Source organism: Pseudochaenichthys georgianus, chromosome 7 (assembly GCF_902827115.2).
Source record: "Pseudochaenichthys georgianus chromosome 7, fPseGeo1.2, whole genome shotgun sequence".
NCBI lineage: Eukaryota > Metazoa > Chordata > Actinopteri > Perciformes > Channichthyidae > Pseudochaenichthys > Pseudochaenichthys georgianus.
The window spans coordinates 26,389,849-26,411,656 of NC_047509.1; the positions used below are offsets into that span (position 1 = coordinate 26,389,849).

Sequence of the window (21,808 nt, forward strand, 5' to 3'; positions counted from 1 at the left end):
CCTGAAGTACTCCCCCGTTGATAGAAATCAACACGTAATGAATTAAGACCCCACGGTTTGATGATTGATAGGTGTGTGGGTTGTCTTTCATTTTGACATGCAGAAAAATGTTATAATAAACATAGATACTGTATGTTAAATTGATATATCCGCCTTCTTTCATTTATCTTTCCATTCCCACAACAATATACATAAATAAATGGCATATTTTGGACATAGTTCGAATGGTGATTAATCATGATTAATTAATTTTTAAGCTGTGATTAATCTGATTTAAAATGTTAATCGTTTGACAGCCCTAATATATATATAAATATGCCCATGACATAAATTCTGAAATAAATAATTGAGGCAATAAATATGAATACATGTCAATTTAAATACACATTTATTTATTTCATTGGACTTTTATTTCATAATGACACATTTATTTATTTCAAGAGACTTTTATTTCATAATGACACGTTTATTTATTTCAAGAGACTTATTTCATAATGACACGTTTATTTACATGGAGGCCCGAGGTTCCCCACCCCTGCGCAAGACAGACCTACTTCATACTTTAAGTGTGCTAAGCCACTTTTTGTTTATGTTTTTAGTCTTTCTATTCTATCCGTCCCTTTGTAGTCCTTTTATGTCAATTTGTGGTTGTTTTATTTCCCTTTTTTATAGTCTTTCTGAGTCTTTTTGTGTCACTTTCAGATCTCTCAAATATAAAATAAAGCCACATAGTGATATGTAGTGCTTCAGTGGTCCAGCAGGCGGAGACAGAGAACAACAAGACCCGCCCTCTCATAGGCAGCATGACGTCATGGGGCCTTTTCCAGGAAGTAGAAAAACGTCAACAATCTGGCCAGGGCGAAGTGTCAGTGTAGCCTAGCAGTGAGGTAGCTAAGCTTGCTTCTCTCGGGTGTTTCGCATATTTTCTTTATTTTTTTTATATAATTAGTGTAAGTGTAGCGCTCAGACATGTCGTTGTTTGCTAAGATATTTGGAGGAGGTGGAGGAAAAGGAGGAAAGGGACCGAGCCCACAGGAGGCGATCCAGAAACTCCGAGAGACGGAGGAGATGCTCACGAAAAAACAGGAATTTCTAGAGAAAAAGATCGAACAGGAACTGCAAATCGCGAAGAAAAACGGCACGAAAAACAAAAGAGGTAAGATACCAGGACGTGTTTTGTGTTCATATATACCCCCTTATTATTAAATAACCTGTTCCACAACGCTAAGCTAAATGTTAGCACGTTAGCTAAGTTGGCTAACTTTGCCCAGCTGTCAGAAGTGTTGGCAGCCTCACCCACCGACAGTATCACCGAGATACCAGGGTGTTTGTTTTGCATTGTCTGTGAGAGTTGATTATATCGTGATTGTTTATCTTTACTACTTCTCACTGAGCAAATGCTAGCTTAATATATTTCCCTGTGGTGGTCATTGTGTCGCCTTATTGATCAGTGGCCATTTAAAGATCATAAAGGTGTGGCTGAAGCGCTACAGTTAACTGTTAGATATACTACTGCAGAGAGACTGGAAATATAGATAATGTCTCAGAGTGACAGGATAAGAGTTGTGCATCAGAGTTGTACATGCTAAAGGGCATGATGTCACTGTCAGAGAGGTGGGCGTGTTTGCACCTTGGTCAGAAACCACAGACCTGCTGCAGCTCTGACATAATGTTATAGAAGACAGAAACTAAACACAGAGTAGCATACACGTAAGTAGTTAGTAGTTAGTTATCCATCACTATTAATGATGGAAATGTGGGAACAAGAGTATTACCATAACCCCATACTTTTTTTTTTACTGCATATGTAGTACAGTATCTAGGTAACACGATTCTCCATGTTATATATTTTCATGAAAAACAAAACAGATGGAAGAACAGATTAAAAGACTAACATATATGAAGAGATCATGTTTGTTTCTCTATGTTAGGCTAACTAAACGTCAAATAAAGTCAGGAAGTCAAACTGATATGTTGATACTGTAAACGGTTTGACATGTTGGTTTGTTACCAACAAATGTGGGATACACCCTGACAGCTCAGTAGTGTATCATGTGGAAGTTTGGGCAGTAGTTCTGAAGACACTACTGCCTTAAAGTGTTGGTTAAGGGCAAGACAAATAAAATGCAATCATCTTCTGGGGAGGACAAAAACAAAACAAATCTCATGCCAATCTGGACAATCGTTGTTAAGATATGTTGTGTGCTGGAGATTGCACACTTAATCCCCTTCTGGTAAGAAATGAACAAATCTACAAGGTTAAACCAAAGTTGTGTTCATTAATGAAGAGTTCAAGCATTTAACAGAATCAATCTATTTCCAGCTAGAAGGCCAGATAACCCTGCACCAATGTGTGCTAAAGAAATCTGACCCTGGATCAAACGATACAATGGTGGCAGTGGCACCCAATGCCTGTCGAATGGTAGAAAACATTAGGTTGCCATTCTTGTGTATTAAAGGTGTGAAAAGGCCTCTGAGTGGCAGCCGTAGTGAGCCATGCAAAATCATGTTTACATGGAACTGAATGACACTTAAATGACACATTTCCACGATATGTTACTCTTGATTAAAGTGTTGGAAAAGATGAAAACTCTTGGCTGGGACAGGCCGACCAACAGGAAGAATAATGTCATCACATATGGAGTAAAACATATCATTTGTTATTGCCATGATAGTTTATACATTTATATTGCCCTGCTTGATCCATTTAGTAAATCATCTGTGGAGGTTAAAGAATAAGTTGTAAACCCCTTGGTGGTACACTAAAATAAAAACAAATGTTATCTTGTATTTGTATTGTATGCTGTGTGTACATTGACCTTAGCCTAACTATGTCCTCCTTTAGCTCCACAAAGGTTGACAGAATGATTCAGCTATGTACGACAATGTCTGATAGTTTCACTACCGCAGGTGTGTTAGTGTTGTGGTCATGTGACCACTGAGGCTGATTCATGTTTTACCCTTTTTCCATCTCGTCACCCAAGTGCCTGTCACAAGCTATAACTGAGTGTCCTTCTCACTATCATGGTACTGTATGGCTTATTTATGATTCCACTCAATGGTGGATCACTGTCATTTCCCAGAGCACAAGTATATTGACTTACACTCCTAATGTTTGACCACAAATGAATCCCCATGACTTCACAGTTTTACTTCACGGTTATTGAATGCCATTTCCAAGCAGCCAGTCTATTTTTGTGACCATCTTTTCATGTTCCCCTACTGTGTTTTGTGTCCTCAGCGGCTCTGCAGGCTTTGAAAAGAAAGAAGCGATATGAGAAGCAGCTCGCGCAGATCGACGGCACGCTGTCGACCATCGAGTTCCAGAGAGAGGCTCTGGAGAACGCCAACACCAACACTGAAGTGCTCAAGAACATGGGCTTCGCCGCCAAGGCCATGAAGTCTGCCCATGAAAACATGTAAGAGCAAACATCCAGTAATGTGAAGTGAAGCCTGTTTATACATATATTGTATGTGTAGCCCGCTGCTTCTAAATTGCCTTTCGGGTCAAATAAGGTCTGTGTGTTTTAAATCAATAGAAGGATTAGGAGGAAAATGCTTCAATTCTAAAAAAACACAGAGGATTTGACCCGTTTGCAGTAATACCTCCTAATCCAAACCCATCAGCATCTATTATGTAATCAGTGGCAGGCCTAAGAGTAACATGAAGAATATTCAGTTAAATTCAAGGCTTTATTGTCATTTGCACATTAGCTACAGTGTAGACTTAGGGCACAGGCTCCTCTAACAGTGCAACATATAGGACATAGAACAAATAAAATAGTGCAAGTAAATACAAATAAAATAGAAATAGTGCAATAAGAGTCTATATACAAGTGAATGGAATGGGGTCATGAAAGGAGCGTCCACGTCGCGGCCCTGGGAGTATTGACGAGATCGACTCGTCGAGATCAACTAGATCAGTGTTTCTCAAACTTTTTCATACCGAGGACCACTTAACCAATAAAAAAACACTCGCGGACCACCTAACTCCACAAATATCCAAAAACACATCGTTTTTTACAAATCGCCTGAAAATGGTACAAACAAGTGGCCACATGTGTGATGAAGGTGTTGCGCTGGGCTATATCATGCAATCAAAAGTGAAACTTAAGCTCGCTCCATTGCGGAGATATTCCCGCGAGAGTGCGGAAAACTTAAATGTATTTATTTCAAATGTGAAATTGTACCAATATACTCACGGACCATTAGGGGGCGCTCACGGACCACCAGTGGTCCGCGGACCACACTTTGAGAAGCACTGAACTAGATCGACTAGATACTGCTAATCCTATCACCAATACAAGCAACAGTTACAAGCTACAAAACAGCCACAAGCTACGCTAGCCGCAAGCTGTTCTGCACAAGCTACGCTACAAGCTACGCTGAAAGCTGTAAGTAAGCCACAGAACACCAAGAGAAAACATCATGCCTGGAGATGGACACAAAGGACGATGCCGTAAACGAGGGACCCCCTCAAGACCGGCATTGACAGTCATATCTGCGAACATTGAAGGGTGTTCAACATCGGACTTGGCAGAGTTTAATGAGAAGGGACAGCAATGTGTTCAGCTGTGGCTGAACCACATCTAACCAAGCCCTGTAACTGACTGCCTTGTGGACACGATAAGATAAAAGAAGTGAATGGAATATGATATATTAGATCAATAAGTTGCAAGATGCAGACAGATTAATGTTATGGATGTTCTTTAAAAAGTTCAGGTGTTTAATAGTCTTATGGCCTGTGGGATGAAACTGTCCCTGAGTCTGGTGGTTTTATATATATACAGTGAACAAAAGCTCTCAATAGTTGTGGGGGTAAATAATGCTTGTAATCGTGCGTTCTGTTTCACTCAAATGCGAATCATCTTGTTTGTTGTTTCAGGGACATTGACAAGGTGGACGACCTGATGCAGGACATCACAGAGCAGCAGGAGCTAGCTCAGGAGATCTCCGACGCCATCTCTAAACCTGTCGGCTTTGGAGAGGAGTTTGACGAGGTGAGCGACCGTATCCATATTTTAGATTTGTGGGGAGGTCTAGTATTTCATCTTTGAGACAGAAGACTGTTGTTTTGAGAGCCACAAGGTTATACCGTTTGTGGACCTTTGCATTTCTTGAGTCATGAAGGCTGCCTTATTTTTGAATGGCCTTATTCATAGACCAACTTCACCATAATTGATGGTATTCACTCATTCAGGGACATATGGCAGAAAGAAACACTCTTCCTCAAATCTAGCCAACTGACTTTGAGAACTTTAAAAAACTCAGCGAGATGTTTTACTCATTATATCACCAAAAGTCCCTTTTTACATGTAATCTACATTGTTTTACCAAGGTCAATCTCCTTGGGGTTTCTGTTCTGCATGAATTTGTCTTGTAAATATCCTCATCTGAAAGGTTTCTGCTGTGTTTGTCAGGACGAGCTGCTGGCGGAGCTGGACGAGCTGGAGCAGGAGGAGCTGGACAAAAACCTGCTGGAGATCGGGGGTCCGGAGAACGCGCCCCTCCCCAACGTGCCTTCTTCTTCATTACCTTCCAGATCTGGTAAGAGCCTTTTGGAAAACTGATTCATCAACTCTAACTGTGGCTGTCAGGCTTCAAACGAGAGGTTGTGGGTTTGATCACTGCAGTGAACATGTCAATGTACTATGTCCTTGGGCAAGATGACTTGTGAATGTAAAGCGCTTTGAGGGCTCGTAAAGACGGGATAAAGCGCTATATGAATACAGTCCATTTGCAACTTGACGGAGCCTACTGCAGCATCTTTCTTCTTTTAGATTAAGGAATAGTTAAAGACTCTGGCAGTGAATTATATGAGGCTGATATGTGAGTAATGTGCCCTGCGTAGTTGCCAGGTAACCAGTAGAGAAGTTATTGGTCAAGGCCAAAATAAATAGTCACACCAAACATAACACCACCCCTTAAATTTAAAACAGGCTTAAAACATTTGTATGGATTCAAGAAAGGATATATGAATGATGTATGAGATGTGCTGGTATATCTCATACATGCTGGGCAGAACCACTGTAGCTGTTTCCTTATGCTAAGATAAGCTGCTGCTTTAGCTTTATTGCATTTCATATGGTCCATTTTGGGAAATGACTACATCCATGTTTTTCCAAGTGTATGTTTGTGTGTGTCTCACTCAAATACATCTCCAAATCCCCACACACAACATGGTTCTTAAAGCCGTCCCTTGCCATAAGATAAGTAAGATGTACTTTATTGATCCCAAATGGGAAATGGGAAACTAAATATAAAGCAGGATATTATATATACACTAGGTTTGTAAGGAATGGAATATTACATTTAAATTTAAATTTAAAATGTACAGTGTGAGTTAAGTCCAGTTATCCAAGAGACGCTATGGAGCCGTGAGTTCTCTGCCATCCACATTATTAGACACAATAGTCTACTTTTAGAAACATTCATTTAACAACCAATTTCCTGCTTATGGGCCAATAATATATCGGCCCCCGGTGTACCCTGCATCCCTCTTCATGAGCAGCTAACCAGCAACCATTATATCTCTAACAACTGTTTTGTCTTTACCCCCGAAGCCAAGAAAGAGGAGGACGAGGACGACATGGAGGACCTGCAGCGCTGGGCGATGGAAGCCATGTGAGCGCAGCGCTGCTTCATCATACCTGTATCAGAGAGGGACGAGAAGGAGCCAGAGGGAATGAATGGACTGATAGGATGTTGTGTATGAGTATATTTTTGTGTGTCTGAGAAGAGCTGACTTTATGTAAGACTAAAAAAAAAGCAACAATGCTGTAGACTTTGTTTTCCTGTCCCCTTCACAATACAGAGACCCCTGAGTATCAGGGGCTTTTATATCCAGGCTCTATCCTGTCCTTTAGGAAAGTCACCTAATATTTCTACCCTCAATTTTAACACAAGCCTAGCTCCTAACGGTCATTGTACTGGGCAGGGCTACTCGGCGCCCACAGAGTTCATACTGGAGTGTAATAGGATGAGCGCTGTGGTACGAAGAAGGCGTTGTTATCAGATTAGTGTTACAGGCTGTGTGGCGACGCTAACCTCACTGTATGACGGGAATGTTCATGGAAATGTAATCCTCAAAGAGCTGTTTCCGACTCACATATTTACCTGTGTTTATGGCGTTAAACTGGCTGGATGTTTTTTTGTTTTATTTCTCCCTACTTGACAAAAATAACAGTCCTTATCTCTCTGTTCTTTGTTAATGCTGTTGAAAGTAGGAGAAAAGCTGAGCATGAGCTGGGTGAAGAAGCTATGAGCTGTGTGTTTGCCAGAATATGAATCTCTTCTTTTGTTTCAGGCTGCGTGCTTTGTCTCTTTTATCCCCTCCTCTTTGCCTCCTGTCGCCATGTCAGCGGCTTCTCCCTCCATCAAAGGCGTTCACACCAGTGGTTCTTGTTATTTGTGTAAATATCCCAAATGTGTCTCTTTTTATATACTGTATTTCTGCCGTCAATGAGAGGTTCAGTCGAGGTTGTGTGAAGCATGCAGAAATTTGGGAATCACGATACAGATCACTACGCACGGCTAGGAAGGAAGATGTTGAACACAACACTTTCATCAGGCTCTGTCTGTCTCCGGCCTTTCCATAAGGGTTTCAAATTGTATAATGTTGAAATAATAATAATAACCTATTGTCACATCTTATTAACTGCATCTTGAAGGAGATGGTGCTCTGTAAAAGATTAGATTATAGTCAATCTACAACATTTTGGAGTTTAAAGAGTTGATTCCTTTAGTTTTTCAAGTCATGATGTACATTTTTTACATAGAAAAAAATAACAACACAAGGAACAATGGACAAGCATGTTTGCATTTCTATGTTTTATTTATCCATATGAGAATATTATTTGCAAAATCATTAAAGGTTTTCAATTCTTTTATTGTGGTTTTGTCATTCATGTAAATAGTTCAGAACGTCTACTGTCAAAGAAAAGCACACGATGCTCACATTTGGGAAGCTGGAGCTCGCACATGTGGTGTTTTAAAAGCTTTGAGTTATTACATTTCTACTTGTGGATAATAGATTTTGATCAAATATAATGATTAGGTTTTTCATATAATATTCAAATTGAACCCAAAATGATATCAAGGTCAAGATTATCAATAATACATATACTGAAGTCAAGTCCTTCCATAGCCTTCAGTATGGGTACATTGCCAAAACAAATTAGGAAGTGCATGACACATTTAACAATTTACCAGAGTTGTGAAGTAATTGAGTACATTTACTGTACTTAAGTACGATTTCAAACATTCAATTTATGCTACTTTATACTTCTAGTTCACTACAATTCAGAGGTAAATAGTGTACTTTTACTCCATTACATTTATTGTGTACATTTTAGTAGATTTGGATTATGATGTGAAATATAATCAAGTCTTAAATCAGACTTTAGTTCCACTTGGAGTAAATTCACAAGCTACCCTGCAGTATACAAAGTCATTCAAACTAGCTGAACCTTTACCAGCTTTGAGAACACTTAATGCAACAATAATTATAATCAAAACATATAATATATATTATTCTGAAATGGACCAATCTACATAATGAGTACTTTTGGTACTTTAAGTATATTTGATCCTCATATTTGTGTACTTTTACTTGAGAAACAATTTGAATGCAGGAAGTGTACTTGTAACAGAGTATTCCTACACTCTGGTACTTCTACTTTTACTAAAGTACAAGATCTGATTACTTCTCCCACCTCTGCAATTTACAACGATTTCCTTTCTCAACTGTACAATATAATTATAGGAAGGGTATAATTAAAGTGTAGGTCTTAAAAGAGACTTGCCTTCTTGTATTAGTCAATAAATAGTAATAGGGTAGAATAAATACAAATCATTTTCCAATTAAGGACAATAACTATAATTTAGCAAGAGTTACTAAAAAAACAGACCATTTCACATTTATTCAGGCAAGCATGTTGAATATATATGCAGGGGGTCGAAGCACTGAAGGAGATAATAAATCAGCTAACATACAGTAGGCCTATGTTATAAAAGGTGCACAGATTCAAGGTTTCCTTTCTTTGTGCAGAACAAAACAGATCAGAAGTGCCCGTTAATGTCCTTATTTTATCTTCAAATACATATCTTAGAACCATAAAAACATCCTTTAACCTTATTTATTAACAGATATGTATCAGATAGACTTTTCTAGCCTTTCTGCAGCAGTTTAATTGTTGTTCTTGAACACCAACACGGAAGGCGACGTCGCAAATTGATTACGTCAGGATCAGCCGACTCCACGCCTGCGTACTGCTGATCCAACGCTGATGCAAGAATTTTTTAGCGCAGCATTGTGGGACTGATCGAGGGACCAAAAGTAGCCGGATTTGAGTCACTTTACAGCCCGCAAACATGTCAGGAGACGAGGTAAGTCATCTCGGGTTGTTCGCTGTGTGGTCTGTGTTGCTGTGTATGTTTATTTGGTGAAATAATGGTAATTATCGCGTTAGATGGGTGTAGAGATGACTTTGGGCCTCGGCTGGCTGCTCCTCCCTGCTCGCCGCACCAAACCTCACATGGCTGCGGCTAGCAGCAGCCCGGCCTGCCTGAATGAGAAGCTAGCATCCAGTACATCGCTGCTTCACGATCTTTCTCATCGAGATTATTAATAATTATTCCCGTGGTTTAGGATTCCGCCGTGTCACAGCTGTTGGTTAACTCCTATTATACGGTCGATGTTAGCTAGCTAGCGTTAGCTGGCCGGTTACTAAGCTAACGGTCGGAGTTCTCTACCAGAAACAATAGCTACTGTTACCGAGTTGTAACGGTGGTTCTGTTAATTTGCTATGGACAGTTAACACCGACACAGCTGAATTGTCATGTTTATCGTTGTCAACATTATAAAAAGGAAATATCACGAAATTATTTTATTTGACATTATTTTAATGAGCTGTATAAAGTCACTCAATGTACCTCTATGTGGATGCTATCCCTATGTTCTGATACAAACCAACATCATACAAATATTGTAAGATAGAAATATAGAAATCAACTTTATGTATCCCATGTTGGGAACAATTTGTCACACCAGCATTTTTGACGGTCATTGTTCAAGTTTTACAACATATCTTAAAATAAAATACTAATACAATAAAGCTAACATTGAAAGCAAATATAAACATATTCACAGTAGAAAATACATATATTCAGAAGACTAAGAATACACACTATAAAATATACAGAATAATTCAGAATACTCTCAAGTACCAATCTACCTAACTATGGACCATTTTTACAGTTACTGAAAAATAAATAAAGAGACATGGACGTTTCAATGCAGTTTGAATGATTAAAAGTGGCCCAGCTACTGTGGAGTATTCAACATCTAAAAAATAATTAAATGAAAAACTATCAGACAAAAAGTGGTATGTAAAGGATTCGACCTGTAGAAACTTTCATTGCTAAAAACATTAAACCACTGTGTTTTGGTAATGTGTCATATACAGATCATATTTAACTGAGGAACATAGTCTAGTAAATTGATATAGCACCAAAACAGCAGAAGTTAATCCAAAGTGCTTTCCTGGGTTAGGGATCCGCCTCAATACAGCAGGAGTCAAAGACTTCATTAAAAGGCAATAACAAATAATGTATTTCCAGTCATTCAGCTGTAACAGTATTTCATAAAATTGCATCAGTTTGCTAAGATAACAATTACCATTAAGATGAGGACGAGAATCTGTCCTTCCCCTTTGGCCTCTTTTGGTATTTTTGGATGCAATTGTCCCATTACTGATAAGGATTATATTGAATCTATTCTTGAAATTATAAGCAGTCGTCCAAATGATACAACATTTAAGACATTTTGAATAAAATGTTAACAAAAGCCGTACTACATAGGTGGCAGCTAGGAAAATATGATATGTCATCAATTAATAAAATAAACAAGTATATATAATATACATTTTCTTTTCTCCTCCTTCAGATGATTTTCGATCCCAACATGACCAAAAAGAAGAAGAAGAAGAAGAAGCCCTTCATGCTGGACGAGGAAGGAGGAGAGGGCGTGGGAGGAGAAGAGGCTAAGGAGGTGGAGGCGAAGGAGGCCGAGCCAGAGACAGGAGATGACAAGGAGGTGGAATTCGAGGAAGATGAAGGCAGGAAGAAAGGTTAGAATGAGATTGAGATTCCTCACTATGCATCAGAGATGTTCACAAGTCTTTTTTTGCAAGTCCAAGTCAAGTCTTTGGTCACGAGTCCAAGTCAAGTTTCAAATCTTTGTGGGGTGAGACTTGATCAAGTCTCAAGTCTTTGGTCACGAGTCCAAGTCAAGTCTCAAGTCTCTAAAAAAATAAAAGTCTCATGTCTCTTCTGGTTGTAATAAGCCTTCTATTGTCTGCTGCTATCCAGTCTGTTAAGAGTACTGCACAGCTATATCTAAGAAATTCAAAGCATGTACTGTATTATTATCACTCCTATATCTATTAGCATACAGTATCAGTACTGATTAGTTGTTTGTTATATGATCACATTAAACAGGCTATTGCAATGCAATGAGGAAAAACATCACACTTTAGCTAAATGCAAACAACTTATAAGCAAAACACTTCAGAATCAGAAATCAGTATCACAAATACTTTATTAATCCCCCGCAGGGAAACTGTTAAAAGTACTTAAAAGCGGGTAATGATTAACGTTACCGACCTTTTTTATGTCATGTCAAGAGTTGGATGTCAACGCCACTCAACTCAAACAATTGTGACAAACATTCACTAATCTTTTCAAATATTCAGTTGCAAAGCTAGTAGCAAGCTAAGTTAACATTACATAGCTGATGCTGAGCTAAACATGTTTGCTAACCGTCCATGCGTTAATGTGACTGACCTCTCAGGGTGAGTTTTCAAGTGCCTGATGAAATTCGACGTTGTTGCGCCAGCATCCTTGATTTTGATATTGCAGACTTTGCAGTGTGCGCTCCTTTTGTTGGTGCCACCGGCGTTTTGTTCGAAGTTTTTGTAGTTGAACCTAAGCGGTACAGCCGCAGGTGTGCTGCTGGTCGCCGTTGTGTTACTACGAGGTAGTAACAGAGGCGCGCACGTCTGCGTAATGAGCCCGGCTAAAATAACTGGATGGCCTACCTGCCTGTCAGCCTTCCATCTGGGCACATACTTATCTCGTGCCCTCATTGGTCATGTGCGCGTTCGTGTGTGTTGGAGGAGGCGGGCTCTATAAGGAAGTAGCAGCCTCTAGCAGATTATCTCCGGTTGTGTATTTTCAAATTCTAGCGATCTCGAGCCGGTTTCTCTCAAATGTACCTACCCCACCTTTAATACGCCAAAAATAGAAAACACAATGATTGTTCACGAGTCCCAACACACAAGTCTAAGTCGAGTCTGAAGGCTTTTGGTCACGAGTCCAAGTCAAGTCTGAAGTCTCTGTGTGTGCGACTTAAGTGCGACTCGAGTCCGAGTCGCAGACTCGAGTCCCCATCTCTGCTATGCATAATACTCACACGTGACGTTGTGTCATTCAGCCACCAACACAAAGGTTGTTTTGTCTTCTCCAGAGCCATCCGATGATTTGAACGACTTGAACTTCTTCAACCAAAAAAAAAAAAAAGAAGAAGCCTAAGAAAGTGTTTGAAAATGAAGTCGAGGAGGGTCTTAAGGTCAGTCGCTGCTTAACCACAGCCATTTGTTTTCTTCTTTCATTGTCTCTTTCTTGTCTTAATAACCTTCAAGCTGCCATTTCTCTTTGTTTCCTCACTAAATGTCCCTTCTCGTTGTTTTCCAAACCAGGAGCTGAAAATCGAAGGAGAGCAGACAGAGGTGCCCGAAGAGGACAACTTGGATCTGATGCTTCCTACCAAGAAAAAGAAGCAAAAGAAAGTGGACTTTGATGAGGGAGAGCTACTGGAGAAGGATGACGGTGAGAATAAGTCCACTCAGGATGTAAATTGAAGAATAAAAAAAAGACACTGTGTAATGATGTGTTCATGTTTATGTGTTGTGTTATCAGCATTGGAGGATGACGAGGGGAAGAACAACGATGGGATCTCCTTCAGCTCCATCACAGGACCATCCTGGGCCGGTTCCGAAAGAGATTACTCTTATGATGAGGTAGGATGGATGGAAAATGTCCTACTTCCTTGTTGTGTGTGCTCAGTTGTATCAAAGACTAAAGCGAATGGGAGGGAAAAAAAGGGTGGTATATTCATTTCCTGTAAGCTGGAAAAAATCTGCCTGCTAAGTTAGATCATGATGAACACATTTTGTGACGTCCTGAGGTCATAATTAGGAATCGGATTGGAAATAAAAACATATATTTGCTGGGAAAATCACTCTTTAAACACATAATTACAAACTGGTATTAGTTCAGCACACTTTGAATCATGGCAATTAACCAAAATGCAAACAATACAGGCTTTTTAAAAAGGCATTGAAGTTATAGCCCTCGCCTTATGTACTGTCCCTGAATGATCGAAACATTATTTTGATTATCAACCAAATAGAAATAAGGCTAAACACATCAGTATAACGTTTTTTTTATCGGGCCATCAATGACACGCTCCTCTATCCATTTATATAGATATTTTCCCTGTTCTAAATACCTCTGGGGGGAAAAAGGCAACAACTACAACCCTAAAATAAACTCTTTGTTCATAGAAGCACAATTCTCTAACTCTTCTCTCTTTCTCAGCTCCTGAACCGAGTCTTCAACATCATGAGGGAGAAGAACCCCGACATGGTGGCCGGAGAGAAGAGGAAGTTTGTGATGAAGCCTCCTCAGGTGGTCCGAGTGGGAACTAAGAAAACCTCCTTCGTCAATTTCACAGATATCTGCAAACTGTGAGTCTCACACCTCGTACATCTCTCAAACCGTTTACACCAGCACTGCATTTTTAAACTCACCTCATGTATGCTTCATCACAGGTTGCATCGTCAGCCTAAACATCTCCTTGCTTTCCTGTTAGCTGAGCTGGGAACAAGGTGAGTTTAAGTGTTTATAATAACACATTCATGAGTAAACAGTCATTTGATTATGTTTTCTATTCTAGGTGCTATTTTCACAAATAAAATCAAATGTTTCTGCGTGAATTGTTATTAATGTTTGTGTTTTTTTCAAATTTGTCTGTTCACAGTGGTTCCATAGACGGAAATAACCAGCTTGTAATTAAAGGCAGATTCCAACAGAAACAGATAGAAAACGTTTTGAGAAGATATATCAGTAAGTATACATTTTACTTCGTAAAAAGCTATTCATATACCAATATCTAACTTAAATTAGTGCTTTATTTGAAGTCCACGTTCAATGTCTGTATTCAACTTGGGTCAAATAATTTAATACAAGCAATATTTATTTAAAAAAAAGCATCCGTCACCTACTAATGTCAACCTCACTGATTGCAAATGGCAAGTATAATCTACCCAAACATTTTTTTTAACAAATTGTAACCGTATAGATTAGATTTAGAATAGGTTTTCACCACCATGAAATAAGTCTTTATGAACATCCCATACAAACATGTGATAAAAGCTATGGATTTTTGATCAAATTCAGCTTGTTTTGAAAAAGAAATCAGATTTTTCTTTAGCTCTCCACCATGAATCAAACAGTGTTTTAGGAGGGCAATGCTGAGTTTTTTTTTATACTCAATATCTAACAATTATTTTGAGTTCTCCATCCCGTACCTCTGTACAGAAAACAGTGCTAATGTCTGTCTTTCCCCCCGCAGAGGAATACGTGACGTGTCACACCTGCCGCTCCCCAGAGACCATCCTGCAGAAGGACACTCGCCTCTATTTCCTGCAGTGTGAAACGTGCCACTCCCGCTGCTCCGTCGCCAGCATCAAGACCGGTTTCCAGGCTGTGACGGGCAAGAGGGCGCAGCTCCGCGCCAAAGCCAACTAAAGACCACCGAAGCTGGGCTCCCGCTCCTCTCTCGGTCCCCCCCAATTCCCCTCTGAAGGGCTGAGGCTGGGGTCGGGGGCCCTCATGATTTCTCTAAAAGGACTCTCTGAATCGAACTGCGGGAGGGTTTGGCTGTTGTTGAGTTGTGTCGTGGCCTGAGAGGCGGGGAGTGAGAGTATCTAAGGCTGGCGGATGGGGTTCAGGCACCACGAGCAGATGATGTGTAGCACACATTCTGTTGGATGCATTTGATTTGTTGTCTGGCTGACGAACCCTCCAGCTCCTAGGTTGTTATTTCTTTCTCCATTTGCTGTGATTCCTACAAGAAAACCTTGATTTTTTTAATATGGCATCCTCAGTCTTTCCTCTCCCAATTTACATACAACAGACATGACATTTTTCCAGCTAATTTAATCTACCATGAAAGGGCATAGTTGCTCTGCTCAGTGTGGTTGTGTCGCTCATGTGGTCAGGTCTTTATTCTTGAATTTCACTCTGCTTAAACTCAAGGTTTTGTTCTTGTTTCTAAATCACAAACCTGCCTGTCCAGAATGTTCTGCTCCTGTTTATCAATGCTAATCAAAATGCTTGGGCATACGTACAGGAGGATTTGTCATTGTTACTTATCTGTGCCAGGCTCCTAACAATGATGCTGTTTTATAGCAGGAGATGACCACAAAGTCAAACAATGATAAAGGGGAGAGCATGTTTTCACTGAAGACTTTAATAGAGAGGTAGTTTGGGGGACAGATCTAGAAATAATTCAGCGTGTTTGTGTGCTTTTTGGGCATTGATGAGCAATTGTGTACTTCATGATTTGTTGCTTCTGATGTTAAGATCAACTCATTTTATCAAACATTGGAGATTTGATGTGAAAATTAATACATTTTGTCAAGAAGAAAGCTTCCCCACTTTGAGTGGAAACTTAACATCAGTCTTCTCTTACAGATCTTAATTTTCAAGTGTTATTCAAGAAATGTAAGCCCAAGCTAGCCAGGATATGGAGAGTTATCAACCAATGATGCTAGATACCACATTATATTGATACTGTTCTTGTTTGAGAAGAATGGATAAGAAGGTCTGGCTGGAACCATTTTAAAACCTGGTTTTTACAAAAATAAAATGTTCTACTCTCTCTCTCCATCACGGCTCTCTTTCTATGTGCTTACACATGTTCACACATGATTTGTAATGAATTTGTTGAATATTAAATTTAAATTTAACGAGACTACAGCCAGTTTGCTCTTTTAAGTCCGTGCTTGACATTATTGCCATTTTGCTGCTACTTCTGAATCCAAAAGTCGATGCTTGTAAATAATGCTTTATTTAGCTGAGACTTGTTTTACACTGTCACATCTACCAAGTGTAATTTATTTACAAAATAATATTTTATTTCTGCCGTTCCTTCTTTACACTCACTTTAAAATGATATTGTATATGACACTAAACTGGATCAGATTATACATGCAAAGCAATACAATTTGTATTTAACCCAAGACCAGTGCTGATTAAAGAAGAAAGACTAGTTATTTGTCTTTCTGAACTGTTTTTTTGGATACAGTACTGCTTTAGGTTATATATACATTTATTCTGTTGGGTGCCTATGTGAATAATAGGAACTTTTTATTTGAAGTAGTTTTTCCATTGAAGTACACATTTCTGAGAGATTATTTAGGGTACTAAGAAATCAACAGGATGTTATTGAGAAAACAATTCAACATACATAGCCTACTACCTAGATTAAATTATACAATAAAGCAAACATATTAACGAGAAACTCCAGGTCATTCATTAATGATCCCTTTTCAGTTTGAGTTTTAAAATATATTATGCCAGTGTTACATTAGTGTATGGCTCTTAATAACAAAGAGCACACAATGCAAGTTGTAACATAACATCATTCTTATTTAAGGACTAGTTATGACCTAAGAAAACAGATGTATACACTTCTTATCCTCCACTATGATTGCAAATACCAGCTGTAGTTGAGGACAAACTTAACATCCAACAAATATCAGTTTTGGGGAAATTGGGCTTTTAATTTGAAATGAAATACCGGAAATCTGCCACCGTTAGCTCTAAATTGATGGGCTGGTGTGTCTTGTTGGAAGAGAAGCTAACGCTGTACAACAGCTGCAGCTCGAGGAGCGGAGAAGCTTGGTAACGACGCTGGTAACGACTAACGAGCCCTCGTGAAGAACAGTCGAGAACAGCGTCAGGAGAGACACCATGCCTCGTGTTTATATCGGGAGACTGAGCTATAATGTACGCGAAAAGGACATCCAGAGATTTTTCAGCGGATATGGAAAGCTCATGGAAATTGATTTAAAAAACGGGTGAGTTTTTTTAAACAAAGTGTGTTAGCTAACATTTCCAAGCTAGCATTCGAGCTAACCGTTAATGTTAACGAGGCCAGTGCGGGGCAGTGCTGCTAAAGAAACGAAACAATTAATAATATCTGACGCACTGACATGTTCGCCTTAACGGCATCGTTGTTAAGTTAAAGTTATTATTTTTCTTATAATATTACGAGGAGGCGTTGTTGTTATTTCATGTTATTAACTTGCTCGTGTGACAGGTGGCGCATGGCCAACATGGCGTGTTTCTGTTTGCTACAGTTCGGAGCTAGCTAGCGCAGCTAACACTAACCAGAGAGCTGGGTGGCTTTTTACATTGTTTTTGACTTGATTTTTATCATTCAAACTCTGTCTTTGCATTGTAGCTATGGGTTCGTGGAGTTTGAGGATAACCGGGACGCTGACGATGCCGTGTATGAGCTGAACGGGAAGGAGCTGTGCGGCGAGCGGGTGATCATCGAAAACGCCCGGGGACCACGGCGAGACCGGGACCGGGACGGAGACCGAGACCGAGACCGAGACGGCCACGGTGGGGGTTACAGGGGTGGTGGGCCCAGTAAGTGCAGTCTATTACAAGATACCCTCTCTTTCCCTTGGGACGAGGTGTCGATCTGGACTGCACAGACAGCTGTCGTGTGAATGCATAACTTTGCTAATGTATACTAGCAACATAAGCTCAGCCTCACACATGTTTGACTATTTCAGGAGACTCTTGATTTCCAGGTACACTGTCACGATCAGTGATCCATGATTCATGGCTAAACGTTATTATGGCTCAGATTTCATGCAAACTTGAAAAGTAGTTGCAACATTATATATATATATATATATATATATAGTGATACTTATTCTATTCATTTTTATAACTTATGAGGCAGTTTGCCCACATGGAAAAGTTCCTGACCTGAACTGAATTCTTATTGATTGTTTGTGTGTGTTCGGCCTCATCCTGCTGAACAATGCTCATTTTCTACCATCAAGGGTTGGTGACCTAACGGTTTTTGCTCCTCCCCAGTGATCATTGGCCACCTTTTGATGGTCTGGGTTTCATTATTGGGTGGAACAACAATACGCAAGTCAGTGCCCTTCGAACATAGGCTTTAAAGTTGGTATTAGCTATAAGAGCTTAAACGCAAGGCTTTCCTGCCATGTGCTTTTTTTTATCATAATAATTTGGTTGAGCTATTTTTTCTTTTTGAAGGTGTGGTTTTCCAAATTAGTTTGCACCACTAAAGAAAGCTAATCACAAACCTAGCTAGTGTATTTTTAACTCAATGATAAGGACTAGAATCATATTTTCCTGTGAAATGTGTATTTTTAACTATTTTAATATTCAACATTAACAAAAGTCCTTGATGTTTCAATTTGAAAGAGTCCAGTTGCGGGCTGAGGCTGAGAGTCCATTGAGGCTAAAGATGACTGGCTAAGATGACTGCCTGTCCCGTTTGGCCTTGGCTTTCACCTTACAATGTGTGTGTGACCTTTGCCCCCCCTTGATCCTTGGCTGACCTAACCGGAAGCCATGATGACATCAGCCTTTTGCCAATAGACCAGGGTGATGGTGAGGATTGCCATTGGTTTTTATGTTGACAGCAAACATAAGTGGAGCGGCTCAAGTAAAGAACTTCCAATCAAAAGAGATATTGTAAGTTAGAAAACCGGGAAACTAAATTTCAGACCAACATCCGGTCAAATACCTAAAGATTGGTGTACGTGTTTCTCTACACCGCTCTTTTTCAATTTGATCGAACAGTGTCCTTGACCACAGCCTATGTGGATACCTCCATTCTGTTTGTGTTACAGGGGTTGGAGGCCTTGAAAGAATATCGAGCCTGTTCATTTGTTAAAGCAGCTATAGCGTCACAGTGTGATATACCGGAGTAAGACAGGCTTTGTATTGCCGGAAACAGATGCAGTGGTGTTCTTTGCAGCAGTGAAAAACATCAAAATGCTGAACAATACAAAGAGCCCGTGATGTGACCCGTAGATCACTTATCTGAAGCTTTGTGTTTGAAAATGGGATCAGAGGGACTCTCCTTATTAAGATCAAATGTATACCCCCTTGGACTTTTATATAGCAAGTCACTGCCATGCGTTCATTAGATAACCCAGGCTAATAATTCTGTGTGTCTTGCTCATTTTTCTTGGATCTCTTACTTTTTTCATGTGCTGTTGTTTTTAAAGGTAGCGGTTACAGCAGCCGGAGCCACACTGGAAGGGATAAGTATGGACCCCCTGTCCGTACTGAATACCGTCTCATTGTGGAGAATTTGTCCAGCCGCTGCAGTTGGCAAGACCTCAAGGTACATGTTTTAAAATCATTGTTTTTCCTCTGTTCTGTAAATTGTCAAGTTGTTGGACCAAGAACTTTTCAGGATGATCAATTCTTACTTTGTTTTCCGTGTCATACAGGACTTCATGCGTCAGGCAGGAGAGGTGACGTATGCAGATGCCCATAAGGAACGCACGAATGAGGGTGTAATCGAGTTCCGGTCCCACTCGGACATGAAAAGGGCCATTGACAAGCTGGACGGTACAGACATTAATGGGCGCAAGATTCACCTGGTGGCGGACCGGCAGCGCAAGCGCAGGTCTGACCCTGGCAGCCGCTCCAGGTGGGAACACTAAATAAACTCTGTGATGCTAAATATTTGTATATTCAAACAAAACTCTAACATTTTGCAGAAGAAATTGGCTGTACTTCTTTATTTGATTTTGCAATCTCACCCTCAGGTCTCGTAGTCGCCGTCGTTCCCACAGCAGGAGCTCCAAGAGTCGCTCGAGGTAAGAATGGGTCTTAAAAAATTACGTCAAAGCATTCTCAATAGTATGATAGTAGTTGTATTTACATAAATTAGTTGGGTGTACAATGCTTTAAGATATGTTTTGGGTGCCGGAATAATTGAAAATAAATTGTTTTTTTAAGGTCTGGTTCCCGTAGCAACAAGAGACGTGGCCACTCCCGCTCCAGGTCTGGAAGGAAGTCTCGCTCCAAGTCGGGAGAAAGCAAATCCCGATCTCGCAACCGCAGGTCCCGTTCTCGCAAATCCAAATCACGTTCTAACTCCCGCAAATCCCGGTCCGGTTCTGCTGAGCGAAAATCCAAATCTCGCTCAAAGAGTCGTTCAAAGGTAAAGTCGGAGCGAGGTTCTCGCAGCCCGTCCAAGGAGATGTCTGTGGACAAGAAGTCCCGCTGTCGTTCCGCCTCCCCACTGGAGAACGGGAAGGATGAGCATGTTGCCAAATCTGCCTCCCGCTCCCCAACCCCACACGAGGACGACCGCAGATCCAAGTCCAAGGAGAAGAGCTCTCCGTCCCTCTCAAGGTCTCGCTCCCGTTCTAGATTGGCTTCTCAGGATTAGTGGAAAAAGAAGAGGGAGATGATTCTCTTATTGTCAAGCCTCATCCCTATGTTGTACATAATGAGCAGTGTCGTCATAATGGCTTATGCTTCCTGGCTTGTCTACTTTTCTCCTTCAAGTTTGCACTTGTCCTTAACATGTTTTATTAGAGCATGCACCACAGTGGTGGCGTTATCCTTTTGCAATCATGAATGGTGTGCCTCACAAATGGTTCTCCCCCCTTTTCTTTAACAAAAGCTGAAGTGCTAGTCTTCATATATTTATATCAGAAACCTAATATAGTGCAAGTCCCAAACATTTAATCTTGGTTGGTAAAATATATTTTTGTTTCAAAGAGAACTTTTTAGAGTTTGGCAAAAATGTCTTATGAATTGTATTTAAAACATTGATCATGCATCTTGGTTTGCAACAGAGCTTTTTTGTTTGGTAGACCAGTTAATTTAATAGCATTGTTGGCATCTGGCACATCCAGCAGGCATTGTTTGTTGCAATAGTTTCGTTTCATATTAATTTGAACTGCATGGTTGTGGGAGAAAAAGTAGCGTTTGACTACAGCATTGATGCAGTTACTTTTTTCTGAGCTACATTCTCAATTGCTTTCTCAAGGAATCGCTTATCTTTGTGTTGTCTTGCAGCACTCTAAAATGCACAACTGGGATGCAACTTGAACTGCAAATTTACAAGGAATCATGAGGGGTTTGTATTTCATGTTTAAACAACTTGCATTGTAGGTGGCCTATTACGATCCCTTTCTAACCTTTTTTTCATAGACTGTTTAATCTGCATCAAAACCGGATTTCTTCCTCTCTGTTGCTACCAATGTTTGAGTTTTTTGTAACCCTGAGCAGGTACACTGTAAGAACCTTTTTCAGTTTGCCTAAAGTTCCAGGCATCAAATGCACTGTTCGATTTAATACGCTTTGCTCATTTGCAGCCCTGAAAAAAGTCAATTTCGAGAATGTAGGGGGTGAAGGTTTTTTAAGCCACCGACAATTGTGCAAAACTTGAACTGGAGTTCTTGTTGAGGTACATCCTTCAAGTCTCGGGAGGATTTGTTTGTGGGTTTATACTAACAACATCATATTTACTAAATGCATCCCCTTCTTCATCTTGTGGAATAAGATTCACGTTTTTTTTTCACAGACTTTATGGGAAAATGCCCTTTTTATTGTATGATCAAATAAAGTTCTTAATGAGAGAAACTTGCCGTGTTTTGTC

General features: G+C 40.0%; 3 protein-coding genes across 4 annotated transcripts; all 3 read left to right on the forward strand.

Annotated features, from left to right (window-relative positions):
• The first annotated feature begins 818 nt into the window (after window positions 1-818).
• Window positions 819-7,887, forward strand: LOC117449819 (charged multivesicular body protein 4c). The gene is made up of 5 exons (XM_034087707.2): window positions 819-1,156; window positions 3,242-3,419; window positions 4,886-5,000; window positions 5,421-5,547; window positions 6,564-7,887. The coding sequence occupies exons 1-5, from the start codon at window positions 970-972 to the stop codon at window positions 6,626-6,628; spliced, it is 672 nt and encodes a 223-aa protein (XP_033943598.1). The 5' UTR covers window positions 819-969; the 3' UTR covers window positions 6,629-7,887.
• Window positions 7,888-9,255: 1,368 nt separating this feature from the next.
• On the forward strand, window positions 9,256-16,014 carry eif2s2 (eukaryotic translation initiation factor 2, subunit 2 beta). The gene is given in 10 exon segments (XM_034087451.2): window positions 9,256-9,387; window positions 10,946-11,129; window positions 12,527-12,567; window positions 12,569-12,628; window positions 12,759-12,888; window positions 12,979-13,079; window positions 13,660-13,808; window positions 13,893-13,949; window positions 14,102-14,187; window positions 14,696-16,014. Coding segments are annotated over 10 exon segments (999 nt in total). The 5' UTR covers window positions 9,256-9,372; the 3' UTR covers window positions 14,872-16,014.
• A 952-nt stretch (window positions 16,015-16,966) lies between these two features.
• On the forward strand, window positions 16,967-21,792 carry LOC117449271 (serine/arginine-rich splicing factor 6-like). 2 transcript variants are annotated; one of them, XM_034086836.1, is made up of 6 exons: window positions 16,967-17,207; window positions 17,594-17,784; window positions 19,413-19,531; window positions 19,641-19,843; window positions 19,962-20,012; window positions 20,155-21,792. In XM_034086836.1, the coding sequence occupies exons 1-6, from the start codon at window positions 17,101-17,103 to the stop codon at window positions 20,588-20,590; spliced, it is 1,107 nt and encodes a 368-aa protein (XP_033942727.1). In that variant the 5' UTR covers window positions 16,967-17,100; the 3' UTR covers window positions 20,591-21,792. The 2 variants fall into 2 exon arrangements, with proteins under 2 accessions (XP_033942727.1, XP_033942728.1); XM_034086837.1 differs by having other exon boundaries at window positions 17,594-17,757.
• Window positions 21,793-21,808: the final 16 nt, after the last annotated feature.

Coding starts and splice junctions, on each gene's coding strand:
- LOC117449271 (XM_034086836.1), top strand. CDS start 17,101: ATGCCTCGTGTTTATATCGGGAGACTGAGCTATAATGTACGCGAAAAG. Junction 19,844..19,961: donor GACCCTGGCAGCCGCTCCAG/GTGGGAACACTA, acceptor TCTCACCCTCAG/GTCTCGTAGTCGCCGTCGTT. Junction 20,013..20,154: donor AGCTCCAAGAGTCGCTCGAG/GTAAGAATGGGT, acceptor TGTTTTTTTAAG/GTCTGGTTCCCGTAGCAACA.
- LOC117449819 (XM_034087707.2), top strand. CDS start 970: ATGTCGTTGTTTGCTAAGATATTTGGAGGAGGTGGAGGAAAAGGAGGA. Junction 5,001..5,420: donor TTGGAGAGGAGTTTGACGAG/GTGAGCGACCGT, acceptor TGTGTTTGTCAG/GACGAGCTGCTGGCGGAGCT. Junction 5,548..6,563: donor TTCATTACCTTCCAGATCTG/GTAAGAGCCTTT, acceptor TTACCCCCGAAG/CCAAGAAAGAGGAGGACGAG.